The sequence below is a fragment of the Callorhinchus milii genome, unplaced genomic scaffold (assembly GCF_018977255.1).
Source record: "Callorhinchus milii isolate IMCB2004 unplaced genomic scaffold, IMCB_Cmil_1.0 Scaffold1, whole genome shotgun sequence".
Lineage (NCBI taxonomy): Eukaryota > Metazoa > Chordata > Chondrichthyes > Chimaeriformes > Callorhinchidae > Callorhinchus > Callorhinchus milii.
The window spans coordinates 74,710,323-74,725,366 of NW_024704742.1; the positions used below are offsets into that span (position 1 = coordinate 74,710,323).

Below are 15,044 nucleotides of genomic sequence, written 5' to 3' on the forward strand. Positions count from 1 at the left end.
GAGTCAGCAGGTGTATGACTATTTATTAGGTATAATAATAATAATCCTTGCATTTGATAGCGTGCCTTATCACGTGGTTTGAGACGTCTCAAAGCGCTTCACAGAATACACTGTAAAGTGAATTGACCGTGTATTTTGTGGGTGAAATCACCCGTTGAAAGAAAAAGTTTAAAAATAACATAGTTTTAAGGTAAGCCGTGTACTTCAGAAGAACAGGCATAACCGAACTGCAATCGCAATCGTGTTTGACTCGAGCGCAAATCCCATTCACGACATTTGCCAATTCTGATGAGGGGGTGACCATCCGGAAACGTTTATCTGCTCCGGGGCTGATGTGATGATAATAATAATATAATAATAATCCTTGCATTTGATATAGCGCTTTTCACGTCGCGAGGACGTCCCAAAGCGCTTTCACAGAACACACTGTAAAGTGAATTGACTGTATATTTGTGGGCGAACGCGGCAGCCAATTGCGCACAGCAATGTCCCGCAAACAGTCGTGGATTGAAAATGACCAATTTATTATTGTTTTGGGGTTTTGGAGGGATTATTATTATGATGACTCCACTGCGAACCCAGTGCACGTCCCTCTCTGCCCACACCCACGCCCTGTGTGTGCTGTGTCGCTGTGTCTGTCCCTCCCTCTCAGCCCCACCTCCTCCTATGCGTCACAATCACCACCACGTGCTCACTGCCCCTCCTCCGCCAGGGTGAGGTGGGTGAGGTGGGTGGGGGGGGAGGTGCGCGAGCTGCGCGCGCTGCTCTCCTGGGAGCGCGCACATATCGCGATCGCCGCGGGAGCGCGCACGCCCTCTCCCCTCGGGAGCGTGCCGCTGACGCTAACGCCGCCGCGTTGCCGCAGTGACGGGGAAGATGGCGGCGCGGCGCGGGCAGCTCTCTCCCGCCGCTCTCGACTCCAACGGCGGCCCGGCCTCCGGCTCCGACAGGCCCGACTCCCCGGGATTCACGGCCGCTATCAGCAGCGCCAGCCCGTCTGGGGCGGGGGGCCCCGGGGGGGACTCGGGCCGCGAGCTGTTCGAGGCCTGCAGGAACGGCGACGTTTCCCGGGTCAAGAGACTCGTCGACTCGGGTAACGTGAACGCCAAGGACATGGCCGGCAGGAAGTCCACGCCGCTCCACTTCGCCGCAGGTTTGTGTGCCGCCTGAGGCCGGGGAGGGGCGGCGGGCGGGCGGGCGGCCATTGTGTGTGTGTGTGTCAGGCCGCGGGCGGGAGGCCCCGGCTCCGGCCTCCTGGGCTCTGTGGCCTCGGCTCAGGGAGCGGCGCCGCTGCTGCTTTAGCAGCTCCCGTTTTCACGTATGTGAATGCGCTCAAAGCTCATCTGTTTCTTCTCTCCCGTCTGTACGCACAAAATGCACCTTGTTTTTTCAGTGCTTTCATTCTCTGTGTGGTTTGTGGGCGCTGCGCTGAACTGCACGACTGGATTTTGTGCACATTTTTGCATTTTAAATATTTTTGTATGGCTAACACAATGCCATCTTTCTAATGAGCGTCAATTCACTCAAATCACGTAGACATGTTTAGGTTGAGAGCGGAATTGAAGGTTGCAGGATACAATGATCAAGTCTTTGTAGGAGAGTAAACCGCATTCTCGCCGAATGTGTACGCAGATGGTTTCCATTTAACTGCCGCTATATTATATCATTGCACCGTTTGCAGGAAGAATAAGCTCTTGTATTGAGAACTTTTGTATTGCTTTTGTATAAGCTTTTGTATTGAGAGTCAGTAGGAGAGACGCCGTGACCTGAGATACTGACTAACAAATCTAGTCTCTTAGAGGATGTAAATCTAAATGTAATGTAAATCTATGAAGATGTCTGCAATCAGGACTGACTTGAAAGAGAGAGAGAGCACAACCTGACTGACTGGAGACACTGCGAGATCCAGTGACATAATAGTCCAGACCCTGCCATATAGACAAAGCTGAATTGTGGCATGTGATCAGCCTCACGAAAAGAAATGGGTGTTTGTGTGTGGTTGCCTACACATGCAAAATATTTTTTTGTTCAGTAATGTATCTCCATTTCCATGAAGCTGAAATGATGTTTTGATCTTGGGCTACACAGAATATCTCACTGATATGATGCTAACAAGTTCTGTAATAAGAAGGTGCGAAACATAATTCCGAGAAAGAACAAAAGGAAAAGAGTGATTAGGATGAGAAATTATAAAACGAGCTAAAGATAAATCAAATGGCAGGGAATAGGGGAAGGCAAAAGCACTCTCTGAGGCAGAACTGAGAAAAGAGATTACTGAAAATAATCGAAATGGCAAAATAGATTTAGGTATAAGCAGTATTTGTGCAAATACAGTAGTTGACAGTAGAGTGAGTAGGTTATAGATATGGTTTCTAGGTGGGGACTTAACAACAATTTGCATTTATATAGTGCCCTTCACACAGGGTAGGTAGCAGCTCAGAGCTTAACTGGGGACTGACTATCACTAATAAAACTACTTAGTGATTTGGATACTCTTGGTAATGTGCTGGGCTCCTGCATGTCTCAGACATCCAGCTGACAAAATATAATAACCCTTGTGGTTGATATCGTGCCTTTTAAATTGGGAGGACAGTTCAAAGCACAGAATTTACTGTAAAGTGTGATCACTGTGTATTTTGTAGCCCTAACATATCAGATAGATTGCTTGTAGAAATGTTCCCTAAACAATCATGAAGTGAATGACCAATCTTATTTGGGGATTTGTTGGCCAGGACATCAGGAGAAACTCCTTTTTCTTTTTGAATAGTGCCATTAGATCTATAACATCCTCCGGAACAGGTAGATGTTTCAACCAAAGGACAACACTTTCAACAATGAGGCAGATGCCCAGAAATTTATTGGAGTGTCAGCCTGGACTTTTTAAGAGTTCAAAGTCTTGACTTGCAATCTGTGACTCAGAGGCACGAGTGCTACTAATTGAGCCGGGTTCCCAGAATTTCTGAAAACTCTTCCACTTTGGACAGGCTACATGAAGCAGGCCGATGTTTGCTCAACAGGGCAGAGGGGTCACAAGGTCATAGATATCAGGTGGAGTGAGGCCATAGAGGCATTTGAAAGAATAAGAATTTTGAATTGAGGTGTGGGCTGCAGGGTTCTGGTTGGCCTACAGCTTACGTGGAAGGAGTTGGGGAGTCTGGCAACTTCTGTATTTGAGAAGGCGATCCTAGTGATTGTCTCCATAGCCTGTGGAGAGAAAGAAGTGTTAGAGACGTGAGATGTTGTGGAGGTGAGGGAAAGCAGAAACAAAATGTAATTAAGTTTTGCCAAATGTAACACTACTTTATAGTATGCCTTGAATTCTTTGAAATCAGTCTCGAGTTCAACAGTATTGTTGGAGTTGCTGTTCTTTGGATGATGCGTCAAAGATCCTATGACACCTCACCTCTTGAAAAGAAAAGTTTTTTTTCTCTGATGCTGGCCAACGGAGAGTGCATCAGAATGTTAGTTATTTACCTCATGCCTGTTTGTGGGACCTTGTTTGTAGGACTCAGCTATTGCATTTGCCTACAGCCGCTACACTTAGAAACAATTACATGTGAAGCATTCAGAAGTGTTTTGACAAAGTATTACAAAGATCCAAGTGCTCCTTGTCCTATGTTGCCCCCTTGACTGAGGTCTTTTACTTCTATGTCAAATTAGTATTGGGTGGCATAAGTGAATACATTACAGTGAAGGGACTAGCATTTATTAAACTAGACCTGGCAATATTATTGTTTGGTGATGTAAATCGATTATCAGAATTAAATAATTTGATTTAGCTATGTTTGTACATATATAATTTCACATATTCATTGTTCTAAGTTGTAAAATATGGATGAAACCAATTCCCGGCCAGTAAAGCTTTAGTAATCAATTATATAGACTTTTGAGAAATTGGATAATAACAGATAAGATAGACTTGATTCCCAAACTGCTGGGATGGGGAAGTGTTATGTATGGAATGCAGCAGACCTGCGGTGAAGAGTTGAAATGAGAAGGCACATAATTAATCTGCAATTTTTATTACTTTGGAGGTCAGGGAATATTTATTCATCATTTCCCCCATGAGATAAATGATTTGCATAGGTTCTATGAATGGATAGATTGTGCAAATCTTGAGGAATAAGCTATCTTGGTGGATTAGAGCAATAGACTTCCCTTTCTTTGCTTTTTTACATTATTGCATACAGCAGCCTTTTGTAGTTTTAATATGTGGACAATATATATATTCCTTAGAAACCTGTACAGCTGTTTTAGGTTAATATGGACACTTAAATCAATATAATTCTCTAGAAGATTTGCGAAATAGAACAACTCACGATGTAATAAAGTAAAAAAAAGGAGGGTTTAAAAAATTATGTGGAGTTCAATCTTAAACTAAGTCTTTTAAAAATTACTTAATTTAATATTTTCAGGACCTATGTACATTTTTCTTTATATGGAATCACGATTTATAGTTCCTGCTATAGAACAGATTGAAATGGCGGAAACTTGGCTATATCGCTACTTTCATGACTAATTTAGTTTCATGGCATTAAAGAACACAGTACAAAGTTCCTATGCTGTGATATGAAACCTAAGAGCTTTTAGCAGAGACTGCAGAATGAGCCCTGTGCAATTTGCCTAGGCACACTTATATTTGGGTGTAAATTGCACTCCACAAGAGCAGGACTCCCAATATGATTCATTTTGTCTGAGCCACCAGTTCTGTTGCTGGATTTGCAAATTGTTGACATAACTGTGACAATTCACTGAAAATGGTGCAGTATACATAATTCCATACAGTGTATACTGCATAAACCCTATGTCATAAAATAGAATTCAAGAACTAAACAGAGGCTTGGCAATATATTTTATATATAATTTTGATAAATTATGCACTAGCTGAAAGGGTGTATTTTTTAAAGTAAAACAAAGCCTATTATTGGGATAAAAGATAAAAAATTAAGATTAATTTTCAGTAGAATACATTTATATGGTGCCTTTCACATCGTGAGGATATCCCAATGTGCTTAATTTCATTATTGCAAGCTTTTAATTATTTGCTTTTGAGTTGTTTGAGATTTTTCAATAATTAGTGTTATATTCAGAGTATAGGGCAGATTTATTTTTGGTTGCACAGTGTCTGACTTGGGGAAAATCCATCACCGTGCTAAAAAGTGTCCAAACCAGTCTGAGGTCCACATATGTATAGAACAGCAACCAATAAATTACACTTATATAGCGCCCTTCATGTCGGAAAGACGTTGGACAATCAGGTTTTGGACCAGAGCTGGGAGTTGGTGTCAGAAGGGGAGGAGGGCGTTGGGAGTGGGAAGGTGGCTGAAGGTACATTAGAACAAGTTGTTGCTTCTCAACTTCGCTCCTTCCTCTCCCGCCACTTCCTTCATGAACCCCCTCTAGTCGGGTTTCCGTGCCGCCCTCAGCATAGAAACAGCCCTGGTCAAAGTGACAAATGACATTCTGTCCATCTGTGACCAGGGCTCCCTCTGCCTCCTGGTTCTCCTTCACTGTTCTGCTGCCTTCGACACCGTCGATCACTCTATCCTCATCCACGGCCTCTCCTCTCACCTCAAGCTTCACGGCTCTGTCCTTGACTGGTTCAGATCATACCTCTCACATCGCCTCCACTTCATCTCCACAAATGGTTTCTCCTCTAGCTCACGCAGCGTCTCATGCTGCGTTCCTCAGGGCTCTGTCCTTGGTCCCCTCCTCTTCAATATCTATATGCTCTCTCTTGGTGACATCATCCGCAGACATGGGGTCAACTTCCACATATATGCAGATGACGCCCAACTGTACCTCTCTGTCTCCACCCTTGGCTCCAGGACCACTGACAGAATGTCTGTCAGGCATCAAGACCTGGTTGAGAGCTAATTTTCTTCGGTTGAACGTCAACAAGACCGAGGCCCTCCTAATTGGCTCCACACCTCAGGCACTGACAGCATCACCATCCATAATAATAATAATAATCCTTGCATTTGATATAGCGCTTTTCACGTCGGGAGGACGTCCCAAAGCGCTTCACAGAACACACTGTAAAGTGAATTGACTGTATATTTGTGGGCGAACGCGGCAGCCAATTGCGCTCAGCAATGTCCCACAAACAGTCGTAGATTGAAAATGACCAATTTAATTATTGTTTTTGGTTTTTGGAGGGATTATTATTAGGCTCTGTGTGGAGTAAGGAAACTTGCCCAAGGTTTCGCGCTGACCTGCCTGGAATTGAACTCGGGTCTCTCGCTTGCAAAGCGAGTGCTCTAACCACTGAGCTACAGGACTCCACATGGTTGCACCCTCCACTTTACTAAGCCAATCCGTAACCTTGGGGTCTTGTTTGACCCACAACTATCCTTTCCAATCCACAGCTGTGCCATGATCCGCTCTGCCTTCCCCCACCTCTGCAACATCGCCCGGCTCTGCCACTGTCTCACTCCGCAGGCCACCAAAACCCTCCTACCTGCTTTCATTACATCAACAAGAACAACAACAACTTGGATTTATATAATGCCCTCCACGCCGGAAGGCGTCTCAGAGCTCAAGGCGTGACTATGCAAACTCTCTGCATGTCGGCCTCCCCAACTCCTCCCTCCATAGACTGCAGATCATCCAGAACTCTACAGCCTGTGTCCTCTCCCGCACCAGGCTCTGTGATCCTATTACCCCCATCCTCGCCCGACTCCACTGGCTTCCCATCACACAGAGGATACAGTGCAAGTTCCTGGTCCTCATCTTCAAAGCCCTCCATGGTCTTGCTACCTCTGCGACCCTAACACCCTATCATCCTGCTCGCTCCCTCCGCTCAGCGGGCTCCAGCCTGCTTTACGTTCCCCTCCTCGCTCGCCCCACTATTGGCGAGCGGGCCTTCTGCCACTCTGCCCCCACCCTCTGGAACTCTACCCCGGAGTCCCTCCGCCTCACACCCTCCCTTGCCTCCTTCAATCTCAAGACCCACCTCTTTGACCGTGCTTTTGGTCTCCCTGCTTCCCCCCACACTTCACCCTCCCCGATCCCGTCTCCCAGCTCGGGTCGAAACTCTGTCCAGCACCTTGGGACGTCCTGCCAACGTGAAAGGCGCTATACAAATGCGCATTCCATTAAATATCTGGGAAATTTCCATGTATAGATGGGATGCATTGAAATCAGTTTGATTTGCATACATGCATGGTGATGGGTTTCAATGTATGTCAAGATACCTGGCTAACCCCCAAAAATACCAGTTAGTATCCAAAATGTTGAATATCCAGTATGAAAACTAAACATTAGACATTCTGCGCTCCATGCAGAAAATTCCAGTCAATTTATTCTGCCTAACTGCAAGTAATGGTAATTAACTGCAAGATCTGAGCAATTTGTAATTTGGAGGTGTTAAGGTTACCAACTTACTGGCAAATTGTGTCTGTGTATTTTTTGGGGGGGGGTGTGGGGGGCAATATATAGAATAGGAGAAAGGTTTACTTTTGCCAAAATTTGTTTTGCTCTATTAATGAACATGATAATCTCAAAGTAGCTATAATACAAAATTCTGTTTTAAAACTATTTGTTTTACTACTCTGAAGGTGATCAGTTGAAAACAATAAAAATGAAGGGTGGAGAAGAATTGTACTGAATTTAAAAATAAAAATTAGAAAATTGTCAGGAGTATGTCTTCAGATCTCAACCCCAGCTGTTTTTTTAAAAGGCCTATTTCCTCCAGAGAAGTTTCATGCTAAATTTGCAACCACTGCACAACTGGGGGAAAAAAAGCTTTGCTTCTGTTTCTAGAACTTTTTTTTCCATTCAATCACTGTACAATGGCCAATTGCAGTCACTGAACTATCAATATGAAGGCCTGGGAACCAACATTTTGGGCTATATTTGAGGGGCCTAGTAAGGGTTGCTGTTACAATTCAAAAATTTGTTCAGAACTTTCATCATATTAAGGCATATAATTTAAATAAGCAGGATCTCATGCTAGCGGTAGCGTAAATATCTTTTAGAAGATGGACCATGGTATTTGTAAAATGGTATTACAAGCTGCTGTCACTGGACTTTTCTAATCAAATAGGTTTATTTGTACAATGGAGCAATTAAATAAACCCAGATGTAGTACACAGAGAATAATGAACTATGGACGAGGAAAGAAAGATTCAAAATTAAAAGCTTCAGCTTATTCAAAGCATGGAATTTTAAGTGTACAGTTTCTTGAAAGTGGATCAAAATGCAGGACTCATTCTATTTATGTCTCAAGTTTAGGAGCCACGTGAATTTTTTCCTAAAGATACAAACTGATGAATGGTTCTTTTACATCAGGCATTTGCTTGTGGAGTGCTATCCACTGAGCCTGGCTAGTTTAATCATGCTGTAAATTTTGCATTGCTGTGGCAGGAGTTGGTTTGATGGGGAGAATGTCTCAGTTGGTAGAAATCCAGTCACTGAGTCAGAACCTTGTGGGTTCAAGCCCCACGTTTGGACTTTGAATTCACGATCTAGGCTGTCACTCCAATGCAATGCTTGGGAAGTATTACATTGTTGGAGGAGCTGTCTTTTGGGTGAAACATTAAACCGAGGTCCTGTCTTCCTGTTCAGGTGGTTGTTAAAGATCCTATGGTACTATTTGAAAAGAGGAGAGAGTTTCTCCTATTGTTTGGTCAACAGTCCCACAGATAAAGTTGGTCATTCACTTCAAAGCTTTCGGGATATTACCGCATACAAATTGGCTGCATGTTCCCCTACAAAATACAGTCACTACACTTTACAATATATCTTGTGATGAGCTTTGAGATGTCATCCTAACTTGAAAGGTGCTTCAGAGGATGATTATTATTATATAAGTAAGCAAATATAAGAAGCAAATGTTGGCCTTTTCAATACAATACAGTAAAGTACACTCTTGGCAGTTGACCTGCTGATTATATTGGTTTGGCAACCACCAAATGATGAGACTGCATTATTGTGGATTCTAGGCTTTCTCCAGTTGCTCCCTGGAAGCAGTATTCAAAATGAATTAATTCCTGGTTTCAGAAGTACCCAGCTTGACTGATTAGGAATAATTGGAGGCTACAATTCCAGTTTTGTTGGAGGTAATGAATTCAGTTTAATGGTCCACTGGAGGGATATCATTACTTAGTTGGGAGACTGAAAAGCATTGCTACCATTAGCATTTTTAAGATGGGCAAATTGTGGTGACCATCCAATTGTTTCATCCAGGAAACACCATTCTTAGCTATTTTAGCAACTGAAGGGAACAATTTGTTTGTTTGGGAACCGAAGAGTAGGCTCTGGTCTAACAGACCAGGGCGTGATTTTATTTAGTATTATCTCTCCCCAAATCAGTGCTTTACAATTTCTTACTCTTAATCCTACTGATTTATAAATTTACAGTACAATGCAAATTCACATTTCTGCTTGTCAAGACAACAGACCAAGAAAATCTCAAAGGAGTTCAAAATATCACTTCAAGTCAAGCAATAAAACTACAGCTTAAAGAATTTTCAACAACATTAAAATGACTACTTCCAATTACCTTCAGAAGGTGCTGATATTTTATTACATAGTAAAGATTGTCCCCTAAATAGCTGTAGTTTGGTCTTATACAATTTTTGTTCACAAAATGTTTCAGTAATTGGTGCATCAATGCCTTATCTATTATTGGGGGGATTGTTTGTCACTGTCTGCTGCGGCAGGAGCTGGTGGTTGTTTGCTAAAGACGTGGTAGGTAAGAGCCGCGCTCGCCTTCCTGACAGACTGCAATAAAGGGTCTGGGTGCTGAGCCTCCCAACCACCAGCTCCTGCTGCTACCCTGGGAAAACATTCACCAGGGAGGGAGGGAAGTTAGAATGATGGAAATGATCGCGGGCCGCATAAAATCACCCGCCCGGCTGTCACCTGGACCACGCTTATGTATACATTTGAATTCCCTTTTTAAATAGATTTCAAAACATCCATTAATTAACTCCTTTGATACTCAGTTTGTGAGCTTTGCTGATCTTTCTGATTCTTTGAGGGTCAGTTGCATCTTTGCTTAGTTTCATTCATTTTTATGTGTTCTTTGATATTTGAGATACAAGGACACCTTGTTTTTATTAATGCTCTGCCTCATTCTAATGATATTTGCTGTAGATAGTCTGTATAGAGAGTTTGTGTTAAAATTAATCGCTTTGCTTTTAAGCGGTCCAGGGACTAAAAGTATAATTCCAAGTGTACTGCCCTGAAATACAGTCTGACATGGGTGAATGTTGCAACAAAATTATTGGGAGGAGGTATAGAGAGATGCATTGAAAAGGGTTACATGGGCCCTAGAGCGGAAACCCAGTGATACATTGGAAGGGGAGGAGTTTAAAAAATGCGTAAAAGGAGGGCTCATTAAACTCTGGGTCGCTCTTCATCTTTAGTGTCATCAAGGAGGTACATGCCTGACCTGGGAGGTTACCACCAGGTCAAGATTGTTTTTCTTTGTCTACTAACTTTAGATAACGCTGCTAGTGTCATAGTTATGGTGTCAGGGTTTTTCTATTTCTTAACCTTGCAACTGTTTATTGTATTATTGGACAGTATATATGAGGCATAGGTTTGTTAGGTCCAACAAAATACTGTTATGTTTTCTAAAAAGTGCTTCTCGAGTCTCTTAAATTCTGGAGAACAAGCAGATTAATGCGGAAGTCAGTTGTCTGGCAATGCGAAGGACACTGATTGATGCATCTCATTGTTACGCTGTAAGGCATTGATTGGGACGTTGTGTTGATTCTCGTATAGTGAAATTTCACATAGAGAGGGAACTTGCATGTCACAGAGAAGCCACTTAGTACGCCGTGCGCTTTACAACTGTGAAATTGTAATGAAATTGTAGTGAAATTGTAGAAAAATCTTTTATACCCAGAAATAATTTTATGTCTTTTTAAATCAAACATTAGCTGAAACATTAAAAAAAACAAGTTTGGGAAAACTCAGACTTGGCAATGCCAACTGCATCCTTATCTGGCTGGACATTCCATAGAAGCAGAGAAGCAGTAACAAGCAGTAACTTCTGCAACTTTGAAATGAATAAGACATTGTCTGACACAAACACCATCTGGAGATAAGCTTATGCCTCTAACGTCCCTGAATCCTCCCCTAACCTGAGCTCCCTTCCCTCATTATTTCTTACTCTGTGCAAGAGTTCATTCTTTTGACTGTCTTAGAGACTGTTGACTGCTCTTGAATCACCTCTTGCAATTGCAATAAATCTTACTTTGGATATATCCACGGTGTATGGTCTGTTTGTAAGACGATGGTTGGGACGAACGGGGAAAAAGTTACAACTCAACACAACAACAACAAGATTTCATTTATAGAGCGCCTTTCACGTCGGGAGGACGTCCCAAGGCGCTGGTCAGTTGGGTCTGGACCCGAGCAGTGGGGAAATGGTCAGGGTGAGGGGAGGGAAGGGAGGGAGCGAGGAGGGGTAGAGAGTCGAGAGGGGAGCTGAAGGTACACATTTAGGGGTGAGAACCTTTGCAGAACCAAATTAATCATTTATAAGATTAAAAGTAGCAGTTTTTCAATTCATGGATCTGAATTGAAATAGTCTGAATTTATTATCTGAGCAAGCTGACTGAATACATTTCCTTATTTTAGTACTAATAATCTATTTAAACTTGGAAGCTGCTTCTGGACTTTAGAGAAAAATGTACTTGTATATTTTAAATGTTTATTGAATACCCCATTCAGTGTACCATTGTTAACTGTATTACATATAACCCAAGACCCTTAAAATAGCTGAAAGTTAATTGTCTAACAATTGAGATTGAATTTAAGAACTTGACTTTTAAAGTAAAAAATTGTTTTATTTTGCAGGCTTTGGCCGAAAGGATGTTGTGGAACATCTCTTACAAAATGGTGCAAATGTTCATGCACGTGATGATGGAGGATTAATTCCACTGCACAATGCTTGCTCATTTGGACACGCCGAGGTGGTCAGTTTGTTGCTGTGTCATGGGGCAGATTCAAATGCCAGGGATAATTGGAATTATACTCCTCTCCACGAGGCAGCAATCAAAGGAAAGATTGATGTTTGCATTGGTAAGTAACTTACATTGTTTGAAAAATTCCTAACAAGAATTCAGACCGAAGATATTTTTGAGCAGTAGTCAAGCAGAGTGATATTTCAGAATTCAGAGATTGAAACTTTAGGGAAAATATCTTAGAGAAACCATGTTCTCCCATTATAAATATTCTTACTTGGTAGCAGATCTCTAAATCAGATGTCTGCCTGCCTAAAGAGCAAGTGAATTTGATGGTCAAGCTGTACTAGCTGGGTGCACAGCACTGTTAAACTTTTTATGCCTTTGGTTTGGGCTTCAGGATGGCACAAAATGCTGTCTCCTATGCAGATAAAATTAAACCACTATGACACAGCTCGCATTGAGTGTTGTGAATAGACAGACACCCAATCTCCTGGTGTACTTGGTACTTTCTAGCTGGGCCCAATGGATTAAGAGTGTGAGCAAGGACTCTACTGCGTTGCTTGTAATGCCTAATTAAGATAACCATAGTTTAGTGTGAACTTTTTATAATTGCAACTGGATACAGTTCATGCTATTTGGGACCAGCATGGATAAATAGTGTGGATAATTGGCCATCACACACTACAAATTGGCTTTTAAAAAAAGTTTAATCATTACTAGTATCCCACACTGTGCCAGGCCTTATTTTGCTCTGTCTCTTTCTTTCCCTTTTTCTCTTTTGGATCATCTGTCTTTATGACTATGTGTGCATGTGCATGCATCTGTGCATCTACCTGCTTGTTTCTTGAGTCACTCTTTGTGTCTCAGTCTCTGAGAGTCTTTCGAAATTCCTATCTCGTTATCTCCACAATATCTCTATCTCTAACCCAAAACAACACTATTAAAAATTCTGAAGCCTCATCTTCTTGACTGGTAAGAAAACCACGTTTGCTGGTTATATGTAAAGTTGGGTACAAGTTTGTGATTTTGTTGAGAGTAATGTTGAGTTTGAGCCGGCAATCTTACAACACTTTACAATCCTACAATACTTTTGCTGGATATGCAGACCACAACTTATGGAAGCCTGGTGTTCTGTTCACTCTGGTTTATCACATTCCTGTTGGTTCACAGCATATTGCAACATGTTATGTTGAAGCTCCTACCCCAAAATTTTAAAACGTTGCTTCTTGCTTTATCATAGCTACCTATATGCATGCCGACTTTCTATATCAGGCTGTGATGAGGAGTAAAGTCAAACTCAATGTAAAAAAATATATAGTTTAGTTGCGCTCGCTCCATCAAAATCACATCATTGGAATTTAATGGCGTGGAAACCAACAGCACAAGGTTGAGAGGTCTGATCAGGCAGATAAGTACAAGAGATAAGTACACACACACTTGTTTTTTTTTCTGTACTGGCTTATGTTATTCACAGCAAATGAGGAACAATATTACCTAATTTTTTTTGGTTTCCATTTTTAATTATTGGGTTTAATTTAACCGTAAAACATAAAAGCCACCCACAACTATGTTCTTTGCACTCTTTGAAACTACTTGGAGCATCCTGGTTTTATTTGTTGCATAATAATAATCCTTGCATTTCATATAGCGTTTTTCACGTCTTCTAGACGTCTCAAAGCGCTTCACAGAATATGCTGTAAGTGAATTGACCGTATATTTGTGAGTGAAACGCCGCAGCCAATTGCACACAGCAGTGTCCCACAAACAGTCGTGGATCGAAAATGACCAATTTATTATTGTTTTGGAGGGATTATTATCAGGCGTGTGGAGTAAGGAAACTTGCCCAAGGTTTTGCCCTGCCTGGAATTGAATCCAGGTGTCTCGCTTGCAAGGCGAGTGCTCTAACCACTGAGCCACAGGACTCCACATCAACTATTGTGGACTTCCAAAATAATTGAGTGGAATAATGGAGAGAACATTATTCTAGGTGGTAAGGTAGCACTGATGCTGATTTTATTTTACCACTTTCAATTTGGAAACTGTATCTGGAGGCAAATGCTAATATAAAAATGATGAATTTCCAGACTCCAAATTGGGCTCTGAGTCAGATCAGCTGTTGAACTTCAAAGGGTCTGGAAGATATGCTGTTGACTTTTGCAGGCTTTTTTTTGTAACCCTCAATCTGATCTCTGGTTTTAAAAAAAAGTAATCTGTATCTTGTTTGCTTGAAGAAAGTGGACAACTTGGTCATTTGATGCTCATCTGATTTGTCATATTTTTCTCCCAGGTGTTCTCAGTCTGTTAGAGTGATGATGAATAGAGGTTGGACATGTATGTGCTAAATGTATTGAAATGTTTGTAGGAGCAACTTGATGGTGAAGTATATTTGGAGGAGATACAGGACAACCTCATAATGTGGTTCCCTGGGTACATTTTCTCAGAGCTGCATTATGAGTGAAGTGCGACAGTATGTCTGACTTCCAGGACATCAGGTGGTTGCTAATATCACTTCCTGCATACTGGAAAAATGGTGCCACTGATCACTTCCTTTGTGACATGATACCAATGACAAGGAGATGGTGTCAGCCAAGCTTTAGTGCGTGAAGGTGGCTTGTCAGCGCAGAAACAATAACAACAAAATTACGTTTATAGAGCGCCTTTCACATCGGGAGGACGTCGCAAAGCGCTGGGTGCACTTGTCTACAGTATGCCAAGCAGCGCTTTAAAAGATGCTTGTTAGTTTCAAAATCTATGTTTGACACTATTGAGCTCCACATTTAGCCTTTAAACACTGGATCTGCTAGCAATTTAAATCTATTGTCTATTTGCACAGCTGCACAGTGATTCATTGTTGTCACCTAAAGGTTCAATGATTTGATATGTTTGTTGGACCTAAATAAAACTGAATTACTAAACCTTTGGAAATTCAAGATGCCGTATGTGATTGACTGAACGTTCAATGGCTTTACATGAAGCACTAATTTAAATCCCTCGAGTGCTTTGTAACTAATTCACTCATGACTGAAAATCGTTTCTTGGGGGAAGACATTTACTGGCTTGTTTTTTAGAGTGCTTTGCTTGCTGAGAAGATTATGTAGTGCAGCTTATGCTTTGGGGGAA

At 41.9% G+C, this 15,044-nt stretch overlaps 1 protein-coding gene across 1 annotated transcript in view; it reads left to right on the forward strand.

Moving 5' to 3' along the window:
* The first annotated feature begins 876 nt into the window (after nt 1-876).
* LOC103177658 (poly [ADP-ribose] polymerase tankyrase-1) overlaps nt 877-15,044 on the forward strand; it is an 81,573-nt gene continuing 67,405 nt past the window's right edge. Inside the window, exons 1-2 of the mRNA XM_042344781.1 lie at nt 877-1,153; nt 11,815-12,039. Coding sequence (XP_042200715.1) covers nt 877-1,153; nt 11,815-12,039 — 502 coding nt within the window. The remainder of the gene's footprint in view (nt 1,154-11,814; nt 12,040-15,044) is intronic.